General features: G+C 44.7%; 1 protein-coding gene across 3 annotated transcripts in view; it reads left to right on the forward strand.

Annotated features, from left to right (window-relative positions):
- The window catches only part of NR6A1 (nuclear receptor subfamily 6 group A member 1), a 233,442-nt gene extending 212,075 nt beyond the window's left edge, over positions 1 to 21,367 (forward strand). For 2 of the 3 annotated variants that reach the window (XM_047830144.1, XM_047830146.1), the window contains 6 exons: positions 1,610 to 1,764; positions 3,183 to 3,410; positions 4,737 to 4,991; positions 12,336 to 12,457; positions 14,123 to 14,275; positions 16,113 to 21,367. In XM_047830144.1, coding sequence (XP_047686100.1) covers positions 1,610 to 1,764; positions 3,183 to 3,410; positions 4,737 to 4,991; positions 12,336 to 12,457; positions 14,123 to 14,275; positions 16,113 to 16,201 — 1,002 coding nt within the window. In that variant the 3' untranslated portion in view covers positions 16,202 to 21,367. The remainder of the gene's footprint in view (positions 1 to 1,609; positions 1,765 to 3,182; positions 3,411 to 4,736; positions 4,992 to 12,335; positions 12,458 to 14,122; positions 14,276 to 16,112) is intronic. The other variant, XM_047830145.1, reaches the window with a different exon arrangement.

Raw genomic sequence — 21,367 nt, forward strand, 5'->3', positions numbered from 1 at the left:
ACCATGATGAGATCATGACCTGAGCTGAAGTCGGACGCTTAACTGAGTAAGCCATCCAGGTGCCCCTTCACGTGTCTTACACAATGTGTGATTTCAGTGTTCTAAAGATCCCTAAGTGAAAAGATTTGTTTTGCTACATGTGCTTGAATAAAGACTACCGTACCTCCAATTCAGTACACAATCTAAGTTATTTAAGGCCAGTCACTCAACTTGTGTACCAGTTAAATGTTTCTTGTTTTCCCTCCAAGTCCTGTATGCTGGCTGGCTTCCAGTTCTAAATGCCTCCTGTATTTATGATCAGAGCAGCTCAAGGTTTCCTCACAGGCTGCTGGAACAAAGAGTTATGCAGGTTTGACTCAGATTTCAGAGAAAATGTCCTCCCAGGCTTTCTATAGAAACAAAAAATAAAAATGTATCTGGCCTTTCCTCCTTACTACTCACTCTCATCCCATGCTAAGTTTAGCCAGTTAAGCTTCAACTCTGGGTTAAACACTGTATAGAAGATGTGTTTACTCACTCCCTGTGTGGTATGATAGCTAGAGCCAGGGACTGAATACTTGGATACTTTGGCCTCTTCCTCAAACTCCTCCCCAGACGTGGGCACACAGTGTGATCTTGGGCAAGTCAGTTCACTTGTCTGAGCTAGAGTTTCTTCTCATTTATTCAGTAGGGTTGGGAATGTCTTTCTTACTAAGAAAATCCATGTGGAGTTTTATGGACAGTACTTACTAAGTGAACATTTGTTTATCCAACGTGCATTTTTTGAGCACTTTTTTCTAGGTTCTAATCATAGCCTTAGGTCTAATAGAGGGTATTCTTATGATACATTACCATAAATGCTATAAAAATAATAATGATTATGAAGATATCATTGTCAGCCTTCCATAATTATTGCTATGTGCTAAGCCCTTTTCTAAACATGTGATAATGTATTAACTAATTTAATCCTCACAATAACCCCACGAGACAGATATTATTCTCTCCACCACATAGATAAAGGAATTTAAGTTAAAATAGGTAAATGACTTGCCTAAGATTGTACAACTTTTAGAAAGTAGCAGAACCTGTGTTGGAACAAAGGTGGTCTGACTCTAGAATTCATACTCTTAACCACTGTGTTATTCTGCCTATCTCAGAATCCATAGAATTGTAAGTGGACAGAAGAAGGACCTAAAATTCTGTCTAGGTAGTGATAGAGGGTTCACAAAGAAGGTAACATTTGAATTGGGTCTTAAAAGGCAAGGAGGAGTTTGTTATTGAAGAGTGGTGTTTCAGGGGTAGGGAAGAATAAACTCAAAGACAAAGAGGAATGATGAAGAACATAGACGCTTTGTGGCTTGAGAGGAGGGTAAATGGACAAGAGGAAAATTATGGTGAGCTGTGGTGCTAGGAAGCAAGCAACTGAGCTGTCCTAAGATTAGTGAGAGACAAAAAAAAAAAAAAAAAAGATTAGTGAGAGACTGTGGGGTATGGAGGTAGAAGAGAGGGAATCTGGGTTTCTCTCTAGAGAGTTCTAGGAATGTGAGTTTTAAATACATTCTCAGTCCTAAAGAAGGAACGGAGGTTATCCTGGGCACCCAGTCTAACATGTGTCAATTCCTTGTCAAAGATATCAGAGGAGGAGATCGAAAGGATCATGTCTGGGCAGGAATTTGAGGAAGAGGCCAATCACTGGAGCAACCATGGTGACAGCGACCACAGTTCCCCTGGGAACAGGGCCTCAGAGAGCAACCAGCCCTCACCGGGCTCCACACTGTCCTCCAGGTGAGCTTCAAGGCAAACCCAGCATCATCTAGGGATCACCCAGAGAGTACACAGATCCACACGGAACCTCTGGGCTGTCTCAGCCATTGTGCTCTTGTTCCCTCAGTCTTTGGGGCAGGGACGGACCAGGATGACACAGAACAGCATTTCACAGCCTACTTTTTGCTGAAGACCTTGAAAATGTCAGCAGTCTCTTTGCAGACTAATAAAGTACTATAGCTGCTGTCTGTGCCCATACGTTCTTCACCTAACAAAATCACATTTTAAATGTAGCTCTTTTCTCTCATTTACTTTATCACTGAAATAAAACAAACCACATTGACAATATTGAATTAAGTTCTAATTTCTTTGCCTCAGCAAGAGTGAAGATTTTCACTTTATAAATTTTAAGAAACTGAAAAATTTTAAGCTAGTGATTTAAATTTGCTGTTATCATGGAATACCAATTTGGAGACTCTTTGTTCAAGAATGTTAAGTTAGTTGTTATGTGTAAATGTAGCCATCAACTACCAGGGAAGATTTCCTTTTTGCAGAAATCTTTCTTATAGAACAGGGATTGATAAACTTTTTCTCTAAGGCCAGATAATAAATAATTTAGGCTTTGTAGGCTATACAGTCTGGGTCTCAACTACTCAACTCTACCATTATGGTGCAAGAGCCACCAGACACTACATGAATGAATGAATGTGGCTGTGTACCATTAGCCTATAGTTTACCAGCCCCTGTTACAGGAAATGCATCTAGGTAAAGCTACAGGATTGTTGTTTTAGGTAACAGAGTGGTTAGATTTCTTCAGTGGTTAGTGGTTAGATTTTTCCAATGGTCAGTGATTAGATTTCTGCAGGAAAATACCAAGAATCTGCCTGCAGATTTTTATCTGCCTTTTTCTTGGAATTTTACTGTAACTTTTATTCATTCATTTGTTCCTTTTTGTTTCAGTTCTTTCAGTTGTTCCTTTTTTGTTCCTTCTTTTGAATGTTTAGGGGAGTTGTTGCCACATGTCAGGTTCCTTGCTAGGTGCTGGATTTGTTTTGTGGCCTGGCAAGGCCCTTAGGCTGGCTGTGCGTTAGTTTTCCTAGTAATAAAAAAATACATACCCCCACACCTTTGTGGACCATAGTCTGTGAGTATCCATTAAAATCTCTTCAAATGTGGCACTTATACAAAGAATTTATTCAACCACTCTTTATTCAGTACCTATTTTGCCAGGTGCTGGGTGTCCAATGATAAGTCACACATACACACATCTGTACAGAGTCCCTATCTGGTAGGGGAGACATGCATGTAACCATTAATTATGTCCCTGATGAAGACACACTGCATGGCCAAAGAACACCTTAGCCACATTGTGGCTCACTTCCTTTGAGCAGGCAGTACACCTGCCATGGTTCTGCTTGACATGAAACTTTTCTTTCCAGTAGGTCTGTGGAACTAAATGGATTCATGGCATTCAGAGAGCAGTACATGGGGATGTCTGTGCCTCCACACTATCAATACATACCGCACCTTTTTAGCTATTCCGCCCACTCGCCACTTCTGCCCCCACAAGCTCGCAGCCTGGATCCTCAGTCGTACAGTCTGATTCACCAGCTGGTATCAGCAGAGGACCTGGAGCCATTGGGCACGCCCATGTTGATTGAAGATGGGTGAGTGCCCCATTTAGTCCTTGCAACTTCAAAATGATCTCCACCCCACACCCACCTTCATCCCTGGCTACTAATACCCTAGGCTTTGGAATGAGTCAGGGGATAATGAGTAATGACTGAAGCATCAGAGGACAAATCTGTATATATCTTTGAATGCAGTGGTCCCTTGTTTTTCTCTTGAGCATCTTTTTTCATAGAGTTGGGACTGTTTTATCAATCTTTATGGAATTTGGGATTAAAAGACTTGTTTCTGCTTGGGCCTAGCTAGGTAAGCCAGGCCCTGGGATGGGTCTGAAGTGCTTCTCTGGCTCTGAGTCAGAGATGAAATATACTTCTGGGGATAATCATACATTAAGTTCAGGCTCCGTAACAAGGCACTAACTGGTTGTGAACTATCTGCATCTCTAGCCAATGTACCCATTGGTAGCCTGGTGCCATGTGCTCTGTGTACAGACCTGAGTTGGTGGAAGGAATACTCTTTAAATCCTCTGTCACCTCTACCTGAGTAGATACTAGTTCAGCCTTCAGGCCCACCAATTGCTGCACCCATTCCTTTGGCCTGGGGCACAGGCTGTTTGCTATCAAGCTTAGATCCCTAGGATGTATCTGGAGATCTTTCAAGCTAGTCTCCAATATCAGAGGAGGAAATTCAAAGATTTTCTTATAAGAAGGACACACAAAATCTTTATAAATCTGAGTGTGGGGGTGTGGGGAAGAGTCATGCCCAGGGGCCTTGAAAGAAAGAAAACTGGGACCCTATCTCATCCAGCCCAGAGATGAGAAATGCCCTGCTCCTTCCATACAGCAGTAACTCACAAAGGCTAAGCAACTTTAGTTCCTGAACTCACCACCAGGGGGTGCAATGAGAGCAGGAAAACCTTCTGAACATGGTCTCTCTTTCAGCCGTCTGGCCTCAGGCTCATTTTTGTTGTCAGCCCCTGTTTTGGGTGGGTACCAGACCTGACCTAATGGAGCTCTCATTGCCAAAACTAGTGCAAGGGTCACAGAATTTTCTCTCAACATGTGGAACATTTGTGGACACCAACATTAAAAGTCATACTCCCTAATAATTGCACAAATTTCCAAACCTCCTTTCCTTTCTACAACCTTTTCTCACCAAACCCACCTCCCCAGCCCTGAGCTTGCTGCTGGCTCCAGTCCTGCCGCTTTATTATTAGACTCAGTTGAATGAAGTTGGAGACCCATGATCAAGGGCAAGGAGCCCACTGCCAGAGACCCTTTCTACTCTTAGGAGTAGCCTCTACCTGTGCCCTTATCCTCCCTCTCTGGCCACTGGAAGTAATTTTCCACTGTCCTTACCCCCAGGTATGCTGTGACTCAGGCAGAGCTGTTTGCCCTGCTTTGCCGCCTAGCTGATGAGCTGCTCTTTAGGCAGATTGCTTGGATCAAGAAACTGCCTTTCTTCTGCGAGCTCTCAATCAAGGATTACACGTGCCTCCTGAGCTCTACATGGCAAGAATTAATCCTGCTGTCTTCCCTCACTGTTTATAGCAAACAGATCTTTGGGGAGCTGGCTGATGTCACTGCCAAGTATTCACCCTCTGATGAGGAACTACACAGGTAAGGGCTGTTGGCTGGGGAGGAAGTCCCAAGCAACCAAACCATTGTCATTCCTGCAAGGTGGGGATGGAGTGCTCCCCACTGACACTCCAAAGGATAGGAATTAAAGCCACACACAAGGCTGGATTTGAATCCTCACTCTACCACTGACTACCTTTGTGACCATGGTCAAGTCTCTGATCCCCAGGTTCTGAATTTCTAAAATGGGATAATACCAGTACTTCCCCCAACAAGGTAGTTGTGAAAAATAAATAATATTGTGCAGCATGCCTTAACAGAGTTCTAAGCTATTATTATTATTATTATTATTATTATTATTATTATTATTTTAATCACATCTGGATCATTGAGGTAAGAGAATATATCTGGGAAAAACAAAAATCTAAACTCTAAACTTTATCTGTAAGGTGAGGGGGCTCTGAGCTATAGTTTACAATTCAAGAATAAGACCTAGAAGTCACTGCAGTATCTACTGTGTGCCAGGCACCGGGCTTGGCTTTTTTTTTTTTTTTTTTCTTCTTAAGTTTATCTATTTATCTTGAGAGAGAGAAAGAGAATGTGAGCAGGGGACGGGTGAAGAGAGAGGGAGAAAGAGAATCCCAAGCAGGCTCCACACTGCCAGTGCAGAGCTCAGTGTGGGGCTTAGTCTCACAAACTCTGAGATCATGACCTGAGCCGATACCAAGAGTTAGTCGCTTAACCAACTGAGTCACCCAGCTGCCCCTGGGCTTGGTATTTTATATGATTGTCTTCTTTCTTTCTCACAGCCTCCAGCATTATAGGTGTGGTTATGCCCATTTTATAGATAAGAAAACTGAAGTTCAAAGAGACCTGCCCTTGAGTGTTGGGACCAACACTCCAGAGCCTGGATTTGAACCTATGCCTACCTGGTGTCAAAGCTTAGGCTCTGTTACTGTATCTGAGATGCAGTGAGATGGTAACAGCATGGGATTAAGAGACTGAGCCATTCTTTTCAATGTTTTCTGGCATAATGTCTCATCCCAGCTGACCAGGATCCTAATCTCCCTGTCTAGCACAAATCTTTTACTCACTTTGAAGACCTACAGCACATAGTGACACCCAAAATCAGAACAAATGATCAGTTGATACAGCTTTTCTGGCTTATTAATTTATCCATGTGAAAAATAAAGCTTAAATCACATTGCAATAGACATTTCATTAATTCACCTTTATTGAACAGTTTAAAAAAACGAAGTCATGGGATTCCAGAGCACCAAGAAAGAGAGGAGAAAAGGTACCCCCATCAATGAAAGCTGAAGGAGATGGGGTGCTAGCCCCCACACTTCTCTACACAGGACCAAAGTACATCTTCCCCTGCCATCCAGTTACCATGGCATAAAGACAGGGGGAGTGTTGGGCTGAGAGTAAAGCTCCAAGACTCTCAAGGGCTCTTTGCACAGCTGAGGGAGGGAGGAATCAGGGTACCAATACCCTCCTCTGATTTTCTAATATTTCCTTTTCAGTGATGCTTACTGGTTTCAGGGTAATCTGTAAATGACAGAGCTTTGAACCCAGTTGACACTTTGACCTGTAAACAGAGCTATCTGATTTTGCTCATGACCTAACCCCTTGTCTTGAGCCTCTAATTCATTGTTTCTATCAAATTCCTATCTCCTCCTTAACTCTGGGCCAGCTAAGTGTTTGAATTGCAGTTAGCAATGCTAATACTGTCAGGGTTTGTAGAGCTGGCCCAATGAGCCTGGCCTCCTTATTTGCTTAGAATCCACCAGTGCAGCCTGGGGCTGTCTACAAAGTCAGCCTATGGGCTCCACTCTCTATAGAATGATGGGTTTTCCCAGGTCTTCTGCAGGTAGGCAAGGATCATTGGCCATGCAGATCCCTCTGTGGCTTTGAGCTTTATAAGGCACCCCATCCCACTGTATCCAGTCCCTTGGGCCCTAAGAGCAAGGCAGGGGCCAGTAACAGCTAAATTAGTGAGGGAATGTTTATTTCCTAGGAAGCCTCCTTACCAAGGAGAATGTAGAGCTGCACTGTCCAATATAGTAACTGCTAGCCTCGGGTGACTTTTTAAATTTAATTTAATTAAAATTTAATAAAATGAAAAATTCAGTCCTCATTAGCACTAGCCACATTTCCACGTGCTCACTAGCCACATGTGATTAGTGGATCGTGTATTGGACAGTGCAGATACAGAACATCACCATCATCTCAGAAAGTTCTGTTGAACAGTGCTAATTCTAGACGATGTATTGGTGCTGAGCTCTCTAGTGGATTCTGAGGATAAGAAATAGATTTGTTGTCAGGACTTACTACTCCATGTTAAAAGCATATGGAATCCTTCCATGGAAAAATAGGAGTTAAATTTCAACAAGTTAGTTCTGATTCCATGTACTAGGACCCTGTCGTGCATGTCAGGGGAGCGGTGTTGGGATCGTAGATGATGCAGACACGGTTTCTGACTCAGGTGAGAGCCCCGTGGTTTAGGGGATTGGGAGACAAATAGAAACAGATAACAGTCTATAATCCAGGGGGATACTGGTAGAGATTGAGGGACATATGAGGGACTAGGAAGTAAGTACCTCTACTTGCATAATCAGGTAGTGCTTGCCAGAGGATAAGACATTTGAGTTGCATCTTGAAGTGGGTTTTTATATGTAGATAATAGAGAACAGGAGGAAGGCAGGAGATAAAACAGAGTCCTAGAAGTTAGAGATCTTGGATAGTTGGTTTGTGTACGGAATCAAAAGCAATCCTGTGGATTGTATAGAGAGAATGTATCTGAGGGGAGAAATGACTGGAGAAAAAGGTATAAAAAGGCAGATCATGAAGGTATTCAAATGCCAATCTAAAGAATGTGGATTATATTATGTAACTACTGTTAAGTCCTAGGATGTTTTTAAGTGGAGTAATTACATGGGCAGTTAGCATTTTAGAAAGATCCCTGAGGCTCTAAAGTCAGGATTGATTGGCATGGACAACGCTAGAGGGTGGTGTCTGTGTAGGAGGTTGTTCCATAATCCAGGTAAAAGAAAAGGCCTGGACAAGGCAGCAGTGACTATGGGAATAGGAAGGGCAGCACAAAATTAAGAGATAACAAGGAGGTAAAGTCAGTGGGACTTCAGTGAGTGGAAAGTTGGGTGGGGGTGCTACCAGGCAGGTGAGTGCCAATTCTCTTAGCCAAGATAATGGAGCCTGAGAAGAACAGGAGCCACTCTGAGTTTGATCTGGAGTCTGTTGAGCCTGAGATACATGGGGAACTGCCCTGGAGGTCAGAGGAAAAGGAAGTGTGAAAAACCCTGGAATCAGGTACATCAGTGTAAAGCATTCCTTCCTCTGCTAGAAACCCAGGGTGTGGAGTCTGTAATTGGCCATAGCTCTTTTCTACCTTGCCTGCTCCTGCATTACTCCTACTCCCCCAAAATGCCTTTACTTTTTCACAACTCTTAAGTGCAAGTAAGTTCCTGCTGTCATGAAAGGGCTTTTCCCCGATGATACATGACCACCTCCTTTTCTCTTCTCAAATATTGAATCAAATTTATGGTACCCATTTTCCTTAATCAGGCTGTTATCAGACAGTGAGCTGGGTGAATTTGATTTAAAGCAGATTGTAGCACCAGCCAGTGACTGCTCCTGGCCCTAATCAAGACTCCTTCACTCTCAAGAGAAGATGCCTTGCACTAGATGGGCTTTAATGGGCAATTCTATCTCACAAGCACTAGCTCCATTTCTGCCAGATCTATGAAAAGTTGCCTCCCAGCTTCCCTGCTCAGATCCTAGCTGTAAGGTTCAAGAAACACAATCATTTTGCTGTTACAACAGGAGCAATGATGATGATGCCATTAATAATGATAATAGTTAACAATTATAGACCGTTTATTGTGCCAAATTCCATCTTAAGTGCTATACAAACATTATTTGTTTAGTCCTCACCACCACCCGAAGCAACTGCACTAATATTATCCTTGTTCCACAGAGGAGGAGCATGAGGGTCAGAGAGGTGAAAACTCAAAGCTACAAACCTAGGAAGAGATGAAGTAGACATCACCACCTAGATCTGTTGTGCTCCAAAGCCCAGAATCCTTACCGTTTCCCTCTGCTGAATTATTTAGCCTTCTCAAAACTTCGGCTTTCTGGAATGTGTCCTGGAGTTAGAGTCTTACTCCCATCGTGGAGTGTTTATGTGGGTGCTGAGATGGCAGTTCCTCTAAGGTTGTGGCTGATGACTGCTCCTGGGGGTAGGTGCATTTAGCTGAATGAAAAGGAGACAACTAGGCCTCTCAGCCCCCTTAATGGGACATAACTTACATAGTGTCAGTTTCAATTGCTGACTGAATGGTCCAGTGGTTTGGGGGATCCTGGCAGGAATGTTTTCTTTGTCCTAGCATGCCTATGTAATGGGAACCTCGAAGAAGAATGGGTGTGTTTGTCCAACTTTCTGGCTTTAAATGCTGATAATGTGCAGACAGGGAATACAGGGGTGTTAGAACTGTGGAGTGGGCAGATGTGGAGGAGGCACGGCTGGAGGAGAAAGCAGGCCCATGGAACAGAGAACAATTTGTTTATCAAGGGGTGGGATGCGGGGTGTGGAGGAAAGCTTTGCAGTCAGGCTGCGGAGACTGAGTGGGGGCTACTGGGCTGGCTGCCAGCCCCCCACCACTGTCAGGGGTCCATGATAGTTGCCTGTCCTAGGAAATTTGGAAAAGAGAGTATGTGCTGTCCCCAGTAGAACGGGCAGATTTGGGACATGTGCTCATGCCAGGCACTTGGGAGCTCCTTTGTATCCCTTGCAGTAAGTTCACCACCGCAGGCTGGGGGTCCGGCTGATAACCACACACCTGCAGGTTCTGCAGTGCCAGAGGGAGCACTTGGGGCAAGCGGTTGCTGATTAAGGGAGAGAACGTTATCTTTGTTTGCTACACTGCTCCGCCACAGACAGATGCTGGCATTGCCGCGCTGCTTGTGTCCTCCTTTTTGACCTACTGCTTTTCATCCCCACACCACCCCTCCAGGCAGATCCTAGAGGGAATTTGCAGGAAAGACCTTTTTCCTCTCAAGAACAGAAGTAGCCAGCAGAGTACTGTGATGAGGCAGTGATGTGATCTTCACTCTCAGGCCCACTGCCTCCTGCATGTCTCAGCAGCATCGAGGCACTGCAGCATACCCCGCACGTAGCTGAGTTGAGCCCTGGGCTGAGTTGCTGTGGGAACCTGACAGTCAGGGAGTGGACAATGGAGTGCTGAGAAAGCAACAGGCTTGGAATCAGAAAATTTAGGTTTAAACTTTGGCCCCACCCACCACCACTTACCTACCATGTAACTTTTGTGGAAGGCAAGATGCTCTTCTTTTGCTTCCTTATCCCTAACGTGGAGGTGATATCTCATGGTTGTCAGGGGGGTAAAATATAAGAATGCACTAGGGGCACAGTAAATAACCTCTCTGAGCTTTGTTTTCACATGTGAACAGAGAATTATAATACCAATTTGGTGGATTTATTGGGAGTATCCAATGAAATAATGTGTGTCGAATATTTAACAAAGTACCTGGCAAGTAGCAAATGCTCAACAAAGGGTAGAATGGTAGATAAGGTTAGTATAGGAGCTGTTCAGTATAAATTTGTCTATCAGCCAGTTTGGGAAAGTATTAATAAAGTTATAAAAACTGTTGGGCCAGGCACAGAGAGAAATGGAGTCAGCCGTCATTGTTGAGATCAGCTGATGAAAGAAACGAAACCCCAGCTCAGACTGAGGGGGAGCCAGACTTTGAGGCAAAAGGGTCAGGGCTCTAGATTGCAGGTAGCTGCTGCTGTAGCTCCCCCTGGTGCTTGAGAAGGGCAGATGCCTCTGGCTCCCACCAGGGCCAGGCTTTCCCCAGGGAAGAAAAAATGTGCTGCTTGCCCAGGAGGCCAAGCCCTTGCAAGGCCTTCAGAGTCAACGCAGAAGGTAGTAGAGCCCAGACAGCAGTAGTACATCCCCAGGTGTTGAGGGGGGCAGACAGCGCCTTCTTGCCTGGCATAGGGCTGCAGTACTCAGATCTGAACATGCCACCAGTCCCAGGGCTGAGCATCTTCTCTCCATGACTGAGCTGCATCTAAGGCCTGTCTGGAACTCTCCTTAGTCCATTCCTGGAAGGGCAGAGGCTGAGCATGACCCCGACCCCAGCTTTTATAAACACTTGCTTCCCCATTAAGCCTTTTTGCCTTCCTGGTTTGGTGGTGTCCCCACCTCTGGTATGAGGTATTCCCCACTAGGACCCAGAGGATTAGTCCTCTAACCTTGGCTTCCTTTTTCTAAAACTTGGTCTTCCCCCAAGGAGCTTTCTCCTGATCCAAAGAAAGGATCATGGTCCGCATTGAGTCTTACCTGCTATGTAGATGTTGGAAAAACCAAGGCCTTGGGAAGTTAGCCCAGGTTCCAGGTTCTAGCTGTGCCACCAACTGTATGCTTGTGGACCAGTCTCCTCCGTTCTTTGAACTTCAGTTTCTCGTCCGTACAGTGGTAATGATAGTCTCACCTAGCCCATAGGGCTGAGAAGATTAAATGAGAAAGTACACATAAAGTGCCCAGCACAGGGACACCTGGGTGGCTCAGATGGTTGAGCGTCCAACTTCGGTTTGTGGGTTTGAGCCTCGCATCAGGCTCTCTGCTGTCAGCACAGAGCCTGCTTCAGATCCTCTGTCTCCCCCTCTCTCTGCCCCTCCCCCACTCACATGCTCTCTCTCAAAAATAAATAAATGTATTTTTTTTAAAGTGCCCAGCACAGAGACTGGTATGACATGGAGGCTCAGTTAATGTTTCTGTCCCTCCCTAGCTGAAGTCAGGGATGCCAAACATTTTTTTTCACTGTGTGTAACCTCAGCCCTGCTAGAAACAGTGAACCTAAAAAATATAACCGTCAGCTTTTTCTTCATCGTGGCAGAAGCTCACATAGAGTCACCATGGCAGCTGCCATTGACACTGCAGGCTGCATTTCAACAATAGTAGTACCTTAATAATGTCATATTTCTCCACATTTACATTTCACAGACTGCCTTTGGCCCTTGTTACCCTAAGCAGACAAGTGTTACTATTTTACAAAAGAGGACCTCAAAGGTTAGAGGAGTCAAATGATTTTCCCAAAGTCTTATAGCTTTTATATGTTGGAGCTGGATTTGAACTTAGATTTGATTGACCCCACCTGACCTTGGGAACCTCAGCTTATATGAGCTCTCTTGGCTGCTAGACAAACCATGGAGCTACCTGTCCTTCACAAATGGTTCTGGATTCCATTTCCCCCAAGTTCGGGCTCTTTTCAATCCTAGATTCCTTAAGGAGCTATAGGAGACCTCTGGCTTCCCTTCCTTGACCTCCACTGTCTGTTTCCCAGATTTAGTGATGAAGGGATGGAGGTGATCGAGAGGCTCATCTACCTATATCACAAGTTCCATCAGCTAAAGGTCAGCAATGAAGAGTACGCTTGCATGAAAGCAATTAACTTCTTAAATCAAGGTAAGTAGCTGGGGATGAGGGAAGGGGACTTTGTTGTTGTTGTTGGCCAGAGAGCATTTGCCCTCGTTTCACACACCACCTCCCACCCCTTTACCCTCAGGACTGTCACACAGAATCTGCCACACCATGTGGGTACCAATCTTAGATAAAGGCCTGTGCTCCCCTCATCCTGCCCCTCTATAGTGCAGAGCATGCTTTGGATTTTTTCTTCAAACCTAAATGCCACAGTCTCTATAACTCATAGAGGAAGGAAAAGGATTCGCTTTGTTTAGTCAGTTTTAATGCATTTAAACACAGACACCAAGGACAGTACATGCGTCATTTAAAATTTGTACCAAGTTTACCAGCAACTGAAGAAGAGCAGGGTGACTGATGAAACTATTGGAGATAAGACCTCTGTGACAGTCTGGCAGTGCTTCTGACGGCCCCTTCAGGGCAGAATGGTGGTGCACAAGAACTCACACAATGCGTATCAAGCATAGCTTTTGTTTAGAGGAGGGCCGAATGTGGTTTATGGGGGGGATTACCTGCAAAGTGGCGCTTGGTAGCTGCTAGTGACCGGAGTGTAGAGGAGAATTTGTATTCTCTTTTTTCCAAAGTAGTGTATGAGTGCTGTACTCTCACAGTGCAACGGGGCGCTTTTGCTGCCTTGTAACATTGAAAGTGCTCTCTTCCTGTGTTCAGTTTCCTAGTCGAGACTTCCAATACCCTCCTCTTTGCCTACTCCTCCTGCTGCTTCTCCACTATTCATTCATTTGTCTTCTCCACTCATTTATCTGCTGTTCTGTGTGCCTTCCCTAGACCAGGCACTGTGTTGAGCATTAAAGACATTAAATAAAAATAGACCCCAGGTCTCTGGCCTCAAGAAATACACACTTTAAAATGGCACTTGACACATTACTTGAGCCTCAGATGGGAGGGAGATCAGCAGCAATTTCTTGGAGGAGAAATCTGAGTGGGGCCTCAAAGGCTGGGTAAGATATATATAGAGAGAATATTTATGTTCTCTTATTTATGTATATATAAATGTGTGTGTGTGTGTGTGTAAACTATATATTCTATAGAAAAAAGGGATAGTGTGTGTGTGTGTGTGTGTACATACATGTCCATATATATTATATATACACATATAAATTTTTATATAAAGAGAGAAATCTATATAGAAAAAGCTGGAGTGACAGCCCAGGTAGAATAGTGTGAGCAGAAGCACATAGGAGACCATGTGTGAGTATATGCCTAGCATAAACGTGTAGGCTCCGCAAGCTTTCTGATCGGCCTCCAGCAAAGGGCCAGTTTAAAGATACTCTGAAAGATACATTGTGAAAGGTAGATTATTCAGCCAGTTGTTGAACATCCACTGGTGCCTGTTTTGTGTCAAGCACTGTGCTGGGAGCTATGTAGGAGTTGAGGAAGATAGAGCCTAGCACTCAAGTGTTTCAGTCTAGTGATTGTCCTTTATAATTTTTTGCCTTTATCTGATTTCTCTTCCCTTGTCCAGAGTTTTGTTCCTCCATGTCAGAAAGAGAAAAGGTCTCCTGTTGTGACAATGTTTAATAACTTTTAATTGAAAGATGCACATATTGAAGGAGCTGGTGTTCTTTCCCCAATAGAAAACCCCTCCATTTCCTGTGTGTGTGTGTGTGTGTGTGTATTTTTTTTTAACAGATATCAGGGGTCTGACCAGTGCCTCACAGCTGGAACAACTGAACAAGCGATATTGGTACATTTGCCAGGATTTCACTGAATATAAATACACACATCAGCCGAACCGCTTTCCTGACCTCATGATGTGCTTACCTGAGATTCGCTATATTGCAGGTAACATTCTTAGTGCTGGGCTTCCAAACCTTCCTTGGCTTGTGAAGGGAATGAGACAGGCAGTGTTTTCAAAATGCTTATTCCAGGCCCATCACCAACTGCATAAAAGAGCTTCTACCATTCCCCTCAGAAAAGTTACATTATAATGAGAATTTTGTGTTTTCTTTGTAGGGAAAGAGAGTCTGACATTTCCTTTGTGCCTATGATGTGCAGGGTGCTTTGTGGCCTTTTGTTACTTAATCTCAGAACAAACTGCAAGGCTAGTGATTGGTGATATTATGGTCATTCAGTGGATGGCGAAACAGGTTCAGGGTTTCCCAAATTAACTTCAATTCCTGAGTTATATACTTTAAAAGGGTGGATTTTACGGTATTTGAATTAATTATATCTCAATTTTTTTAATTAACTTCATTTTGGAAAATTTCTTACAGATTTTCTGGGATCATTCATTTAAAGTGATACCTTTAAAATAATTCTCAAAAATTATACCTTTGCAAAGGAATTCTTGTTGTTATTGTTGCCTTACTTCATTTGGTAAAGATTCTTGTGTAGAGTAGCCAGTATACACTGAGGGAAAACACAGAAATGTGACCTCTAGACTAAGATTGTTCCTGTCAGATTCAGCAGTGCAACTTTGAAGGAAAAATTTTTCAATCTGATAAAGGAATTTTTGTTTCTACTTTTTGGACCTAGATACTCTAGCAGATCTGAAATGGACCTAAAATTTTGGAATTTTAGGGGTGCTTTGGTAGTTTATATCTCAGCATTTCCAAATCTTTGTCTTACTGAACAAGATATTAATCAGATGCTCTCTGAAATAAAGAGAGGGCAGTAATTAATACTGAGCTGGATTCTCAACTCTGGCAGCATTTTGAATCACCTGCGAAGCTTTTAAAAAATATCTGTGCTTGGATTGTACCCCAGAAATCCTGACTTAATTGATATGGCATGGGACCTGGGCATGACTCTAAGATACGGTCAGGGAGAAAAACGACGGCCTCAGATATCTACAAAGTATGTTAGCACACTGAATGCTCTGTGAAGTCCTCCAATAAAGAAACCTGTATACCTTTATGAACCCTGAATTTCTCAAATTTACTTGCCCCTGTGATTACCCCCCTCCTTTTCTTTCCAGTACTTTTACTCACCCATTATACTATTCGAAAGAACAGTGCTTTTTGGAATGCTAGTTAGAGAATCTAACAGGGAAAAAAAAAAAAACAGAATATGTTTCTCATGGTATTTTAGCTCTAAGAGAACATCTAGGAATACCTTTCAGTTTCAGATTCTTCATCTATAGAATGGGGATAAAAAGTTCCAGCTGTCACATGGAAATATTTTGAGCATTAGATAAGGCATTTAAACACCTAGTGCAGAGCAAGTAAATGGTAGCAATGATTATAGCTTGCACCATTACTAGACTCTCTAGGGCACCAGAATGGGTCTGGGTATCAGGATGTTAACACAGTTTGTCTGATACTCCTGGCACTTCTCTTGCTCCAATCACTCAAAAGGGCAATAAACATTCTCTCAGGGTGCCTGGGTAAGCATCCGACTCTTGGTTTTGGCTCAGGTCATGATCTCACAGTTTGTGAGTTCGAGCCCCGCATCAGGCCCCGTGCTGACGGCAAGGAGCCTGCTTGGGATTCTCTCTCCCTCCCTCTCTGCCCCTCCCCTGCTTGCTCGCTCTCTCTCTCTGTCTGTCTCAAAATAAATAAACTTTAAAAAAAAAAAAAAAAAGGCAACATTCTCCCTTTACCGGCCTGAGAGGAAGGAGGCAGCTACACTTTCCCACTGCAGCCACTTGCTAACTCTTCTTTTCCCACCTTGTTACCAGGAAAGATGGTGAATGTACCCCTGGAGCAGCTGCCTCTCCTCTTTAAGGTGGTACTGCATTCCTGCAAGACAAGTGTGGGCAAGGAATGACCTGTTCCCAGCGCCCCACCTCAGGCCAACTGCAACGCCTTGGGTGGGCAGGACAGGCTCCAGAAGAAAGAGCCAGAGAGACCAAGGTGGAGGCTGTGGAGCAGTGTTTCCAGTCGCCTCCATAGCAAGAAGAGTTTTTGTTTGTTTGTCTGTTTTTTTAACCTCATTTTTCTATATATTTATTTCACGACAGAGTTGAATGTATGGCCTTCAACATGATGCACATGCTTTTGTGTAAATGCAGCCGATGCATTTCCTTGCAGTTTACAGAATGTGAAGATGTTTAATGTTATAGTATTGTCATTGTTTAGAGATAGTTCTTTTGTATTTTGAGGGAGAGGGTGGGATGGGGCTGAGGTGAATATTTCCATAATGTTGACAAAGACGACTACCTCAGTGGGAAGGGAGGGATGTGACCATCCCTACTTTTTCCACATGTTCTCAGCAGACTCCTACATTAGTCTGTCAGAGAGCGAACTGCCTTTTTCTAGCTACCGAATTGCCAGGTAAAAGTAAAAGAGCACATCATAAAGGGGCAAAGTGGTGTTGGGAGGTTTATCAAGCAAAGTGGGGAAGACGTTGGGAACAGGACAGGAGATAAGGATTTAGCCATCTCTTTTCTTTGGAAAGCATGACAGTTGAGGGGGAAGGGCACAGTGACCAAATCTAAGTTAGGTGTCCTCCCTCCATACAAGTCCTCAGGGAGAAGGGTTTCTGTTCTCACACCATGCTGTGGGCACCCCCCCCCCCGCCCCCGCCCCCACCGTCCGAACCTCCACTGTCAGTTTCTGCCACTGTCAACTTTTCACCCATACAAGTCCCTGGCAGTAAGTTAATTCTTGGGACTTGTCTACCAGCTCCCTAGGGGTCACAGCTACTTAGTTTCTTTACCTGGATCTACCAAGGTCCACTTTCCTCAGACTCCTGTCTCTCTCTCATAAATTTGGCTTCCTATTGGCCCTTTGAAAAGAAACTGAACAAAATGTCATGCTCTGAATCCTGGTGCCCACTGCTAATTTATTCTCCTTTCACCTTGCTTTCTTCAAAGGGTAGTGGGACAAAGGCCAGACTGCCAGAAGAATAATCTTCCTTTCCCTGTCCCTCCGCTCACCCCATCTCGTCCCACCCTCAGGACTGAATCCCAAACCTGCAGTCTTTCATACGGTGGGAAGGACCATCCCCCCATCTGCTGAACAGAATTTTTGCCTCTTCATTCTACTCCCAAGTTCTCCTAATCTCTCCAAAGTGAGACCAGGTTTCCTTAGAAAGCCCAAGGATCAGAGTGGCCCAGCTGCCTGTTAGACTATCAGTGGCCTGGCTGACCAAGGCCTAGAGGGCTGAAGTCCAAAGCACCTGGAACGGAAGTGGCAGGGGGTGGGGTGAGGCTTGAAACTACCTCATGTTCCTCAGGGTCCGGCTACCCCCTCTGCAGATATGGCCTGGACCTCCGAGTCTTTCACTACCTGCCCTACCTAGTCCTGGGAAATGTTCCTTACCCTCTTGGCTTTGGCCAGCGGCCATACCATGTCTGTCTTAGAGTTCTTTCAGGTGCTTTTCCTTTCTTTGCCTTACTAGAGCAGTTGTCTCTGCCTATACCCAGGTGCCTCCCACAGCCAGTGCAGCAGACAGACCACTTAACTGGGTGCCTCCCTGGGTGGGCTTGAGGGGCCCACAGCATTTTGTTTTTCCTGTTTAGTCAAAGGTCTCTTGCTCTCTTCCCAACCCGGCCTTGCAAAATTACCCAGTCAGCCACCACATCATGTGCATACCAGGTAGTCCGTGTCAGATTGTAATCTTTTCTTCCCAGTGAAATGTTACGGGTACCGGCAGAATGATGACTTTGTCCCTTGGTGGATCTAAAACTCAGAGCATTCATTATTCCTTAATGCCATTTCTCCAGCTGCTCTGAAAAAGAAAAGAGACATGTTCCTCAGGAAAAGCTCCAACCAGAATGTTTTTCACTAGTTGATGGGAAGTGTTTTGTGTGTGTATCTGTTTATTTCTAAGTTCACAATATTTTTGTTCCCCTGAATTTTTTTATTTAACCAACTAGATCACATTCTTTGGCTACAGGTCAGACTCCAAGCTGCTTTCCTCAAGGTAGGGGAGGAGACATATATCAGAGTCCCCTTCTCCAAGACTGCTCCTGTGTGCAGTGTCTTTCTTTGCTCTAGACCTCCATGTGTCAAATTATTTTTTGAAATTGCTTTTCTCTTAAATTAAGCATTTTACCGGTTGTGTTGGATATCAAAGGAAATTGCTCTCTGACAAGGCAAGAGCATGTCTCTCCAATAACGCAGCATTAAACAGAGCAAGTTGTTAATTTGTGGAGTGGGGGAAAGGTTCTGCAAGTTGCCATTGTACAAATCCATTTTTACAAATGTTTGCAGCAGATTCCACAGAACAAAGAGCCCATTCATTGCCAAGAGCCCTGCAGAATTTCTGAGCCAAGTGGCCGTGTGTTCCAAGCCGGAGCCTGACCTGTGGACAGCCTTTAATGTCTTCTGCACCCAGTCCTTTTATGACGTGGGCTTTTTTTAAACAGGGTAAAGTGAATGTGTTGCATTACAAACTCAGGTATTAGGAGGAGAAGGTAGGAGTGTAGCTAGCAGCGTGGAGACATTAGGTCAGCCACTAGATGTATTTGTGAATTTGGTTTGAAGGACACAGAGAAAGGTTGGAGGGGGAGGTTTGGTGTGTTTGTTTTTTGCCTTTCTTCCCATAACGTTTGGTTAACAAGGTAGCCTTTTTGCTAGTGGAAGAAGAAAAAAGTTGTGCATGTTGTCTCTAATTCCCTTCTCTTCTGTCCTCTCTCTGATCTCCTGCTACCAACAGCGCTCACGTTGAGTGAGAGTTTTTCCACCATAAAATTATAACCCTGAAAGCTGTGGTAAAGCTGTGTGCACTGCATTGAAACACACAGGCTTTTCCTTTCCTTTCCCGTTAAGTGTTTTCTCGACCCAAGATAAAAGTTTGTAATCTTGGAACTTCACCTACAACTCATGCTCTCTGGCTCCTTTGTAGAATTTTGGAATTTTTCACAAGGTTCAGTGGTCTCGCCCTTAGTCTGGAGAAACTCCCCAGAACCTGTCTCTAAGCACTCCACCTGGCTCAGAGGACACCCGGCCCCATGTCTGCCCCGTAAGTGAGGTGAGCGAGCCTCCAGGGATAGAAGGCAGCACGCAGGAACCTCCCTGTCCTGTTCTCCAGAACCAGAGGATGCATCAAGGGACTCTCAGGGTCTCTAAGGCATTGCTGACAGTCACCCACCCCACACCGACTTGCTTCTCACTTGCCACCCCATTTCAGGGATGTGAGTACCTGCCATGGCCAATACGTTACCAGGTCCTTAAAACCCTGGGCTCTCTGAGTTAGCTACCTTGTTCTGCTCCCCATTTCCTAACTTTGTTTGTTCTTGATTTCCTGAGGAATGGGACAGATGGAGACAGATGAACAAACACACTGGGCAGCACCTAAGCCATGTCCAAGGTTGGCCGAAGTAAGGGGACCCTGGCCTCTCAGTAGGGCAGGAAGTTGAGCAGTTGTTCCAAGTCTTGAGCTCTGGGCCCCTGGTTTATATGCCTTTTTCCTTGTTGCTTTTTAAAATTTTGCAATTATTTTAAGAAATCCAGGCTTTCAGACCAGCTCTTTTATTAAACTTTTCTTTATTGATTTTTTAAAACAAAAAAACAAAACTAAAACAAAAAACACAAAAAAAAACAAAAAAAAAAAACCACCCACACTATTCTTACTTTCCCCAACTTGATCCATGAGAATCCCCTACACTCCCCTCTGCCTTTGCAGTTAATCATTCCTCCCTTTTTCCTCAGCTTGAAGCATCTATGTCCAGTGTCTGTGAAATGATGTTTTATCTGTGTCTCAGGATGAGAAACGGCAATCATTCCACCAGGTGCTGGAAACTGATTAGCCTCGAGGCAAGGGTTTCTAGGGCCACAGCTCAGGGATGTGTATTTAATTACAGGGTCCCCAGAAACCCCTCTCTTGGCTGCCACAAGCAGCAGCTTCTTTTTTTGGGCTTGAGAGCTAGGCCTGGACTGTTTCCTCAGAAGCAGGAGCCCTAGAGAACATGTGGAGTCTGGGAGCAAGCTGGGGCTTCCTTCTCAGCTAGACCTGGGCTACCTTGAAACTTGAAGACTTCTGGCTGTCCTGCAACATGAGCCACGGTGGCTCTGCCTCGGTATACCAGCTTATAAAAATGCCTGGTCCCTCTGCCCAATCCAGCTCCCGTCTGGCCTCCCTCCTCTGGGCCTGCAGCCCTAAATGAAGCACAGCCTGCTCAAGAATCAATTGCAGGCTCAAAGGGAAGCTGTGAGGTAGGCCAGAGTTTGCTCCAAGCCCAAGAAGAAACTTGTGTTACTGGTGGAGGCTGGTCTTCTAAATCCTGGAGCCAGCCCTGCCAGCCAAAGGATCATTTTTGCCCTTTGGTGACCATTTTTTTTTTTTTTTTCTTTCTCTGAAATGTCTTATAATAGGTAAGAATGTTGTTGACTCAAATTTCCATGAAAAAGAAAAAAATAAAACTACCTCTTGAATGACATCCTGATCGATTCCTCCCTGAGGAATCCTGTGGGAAAAGAATACTGCAGCTCCCTCTCTGTTTACATGTTTCTGTCAGGAAAGAAGCCCTGCCTGCCCTGGGGTGTTGGTGTTTTTGTCCGTGTTGCCATCCCAGGCTTGCGATAGGGGCTTGTGGCTGCATTGCAATGTCTGGGCCACGTCTGGGGAGTCCCAGCCACCTGCCCAGCCATGGACTAGCCACCCCCCCCACCCCCCCGCAGAGATCACCATTTCCTTCCTGTGATCCAAGGCACAGGGAACACCACCTCCCACAACCCCACCGTCAGGTGCTGTAGTGGCACACACATCAGTGAACGTGTCCCTCAGCTACCTACCGTTGGCCCACTTCCACCCACAGTCCTGTGTAGGAATCGCATAAATGGGATGTCTCTGAGCCCTTGTCCCCAAAGGGCCGGCCAAGGGCTACCCAGGCCCTCTGCTACCTCCCACCCTGCCAGCTGGCAAGGGATGGGCCCTTTTCTGTGAATTGACTACCTGTGGAAATGTGACCAATTAGTGTGAAATGCATGTTTAGCAAATGTTAGGTACTGTATTTGAACCAATAAATGTGAATCCTTCTGCACGTGG

The sequence above is a fragment of the Prionailurus viverrinus genome, chromosome D4 (genome assembly GCF_022837055.1).
Source record: "Prionailurus viverrinus isolate Anna chromosome D4, UM_Priviv_1.0, whole genome shotgun sequence".
Classification (NCBI taxonomy): Eukaryota; Metazoa; Chordata; class Mammalia; order Carnivora; family Felidae; genus Prionailurus; species Prionailurus viverrinus.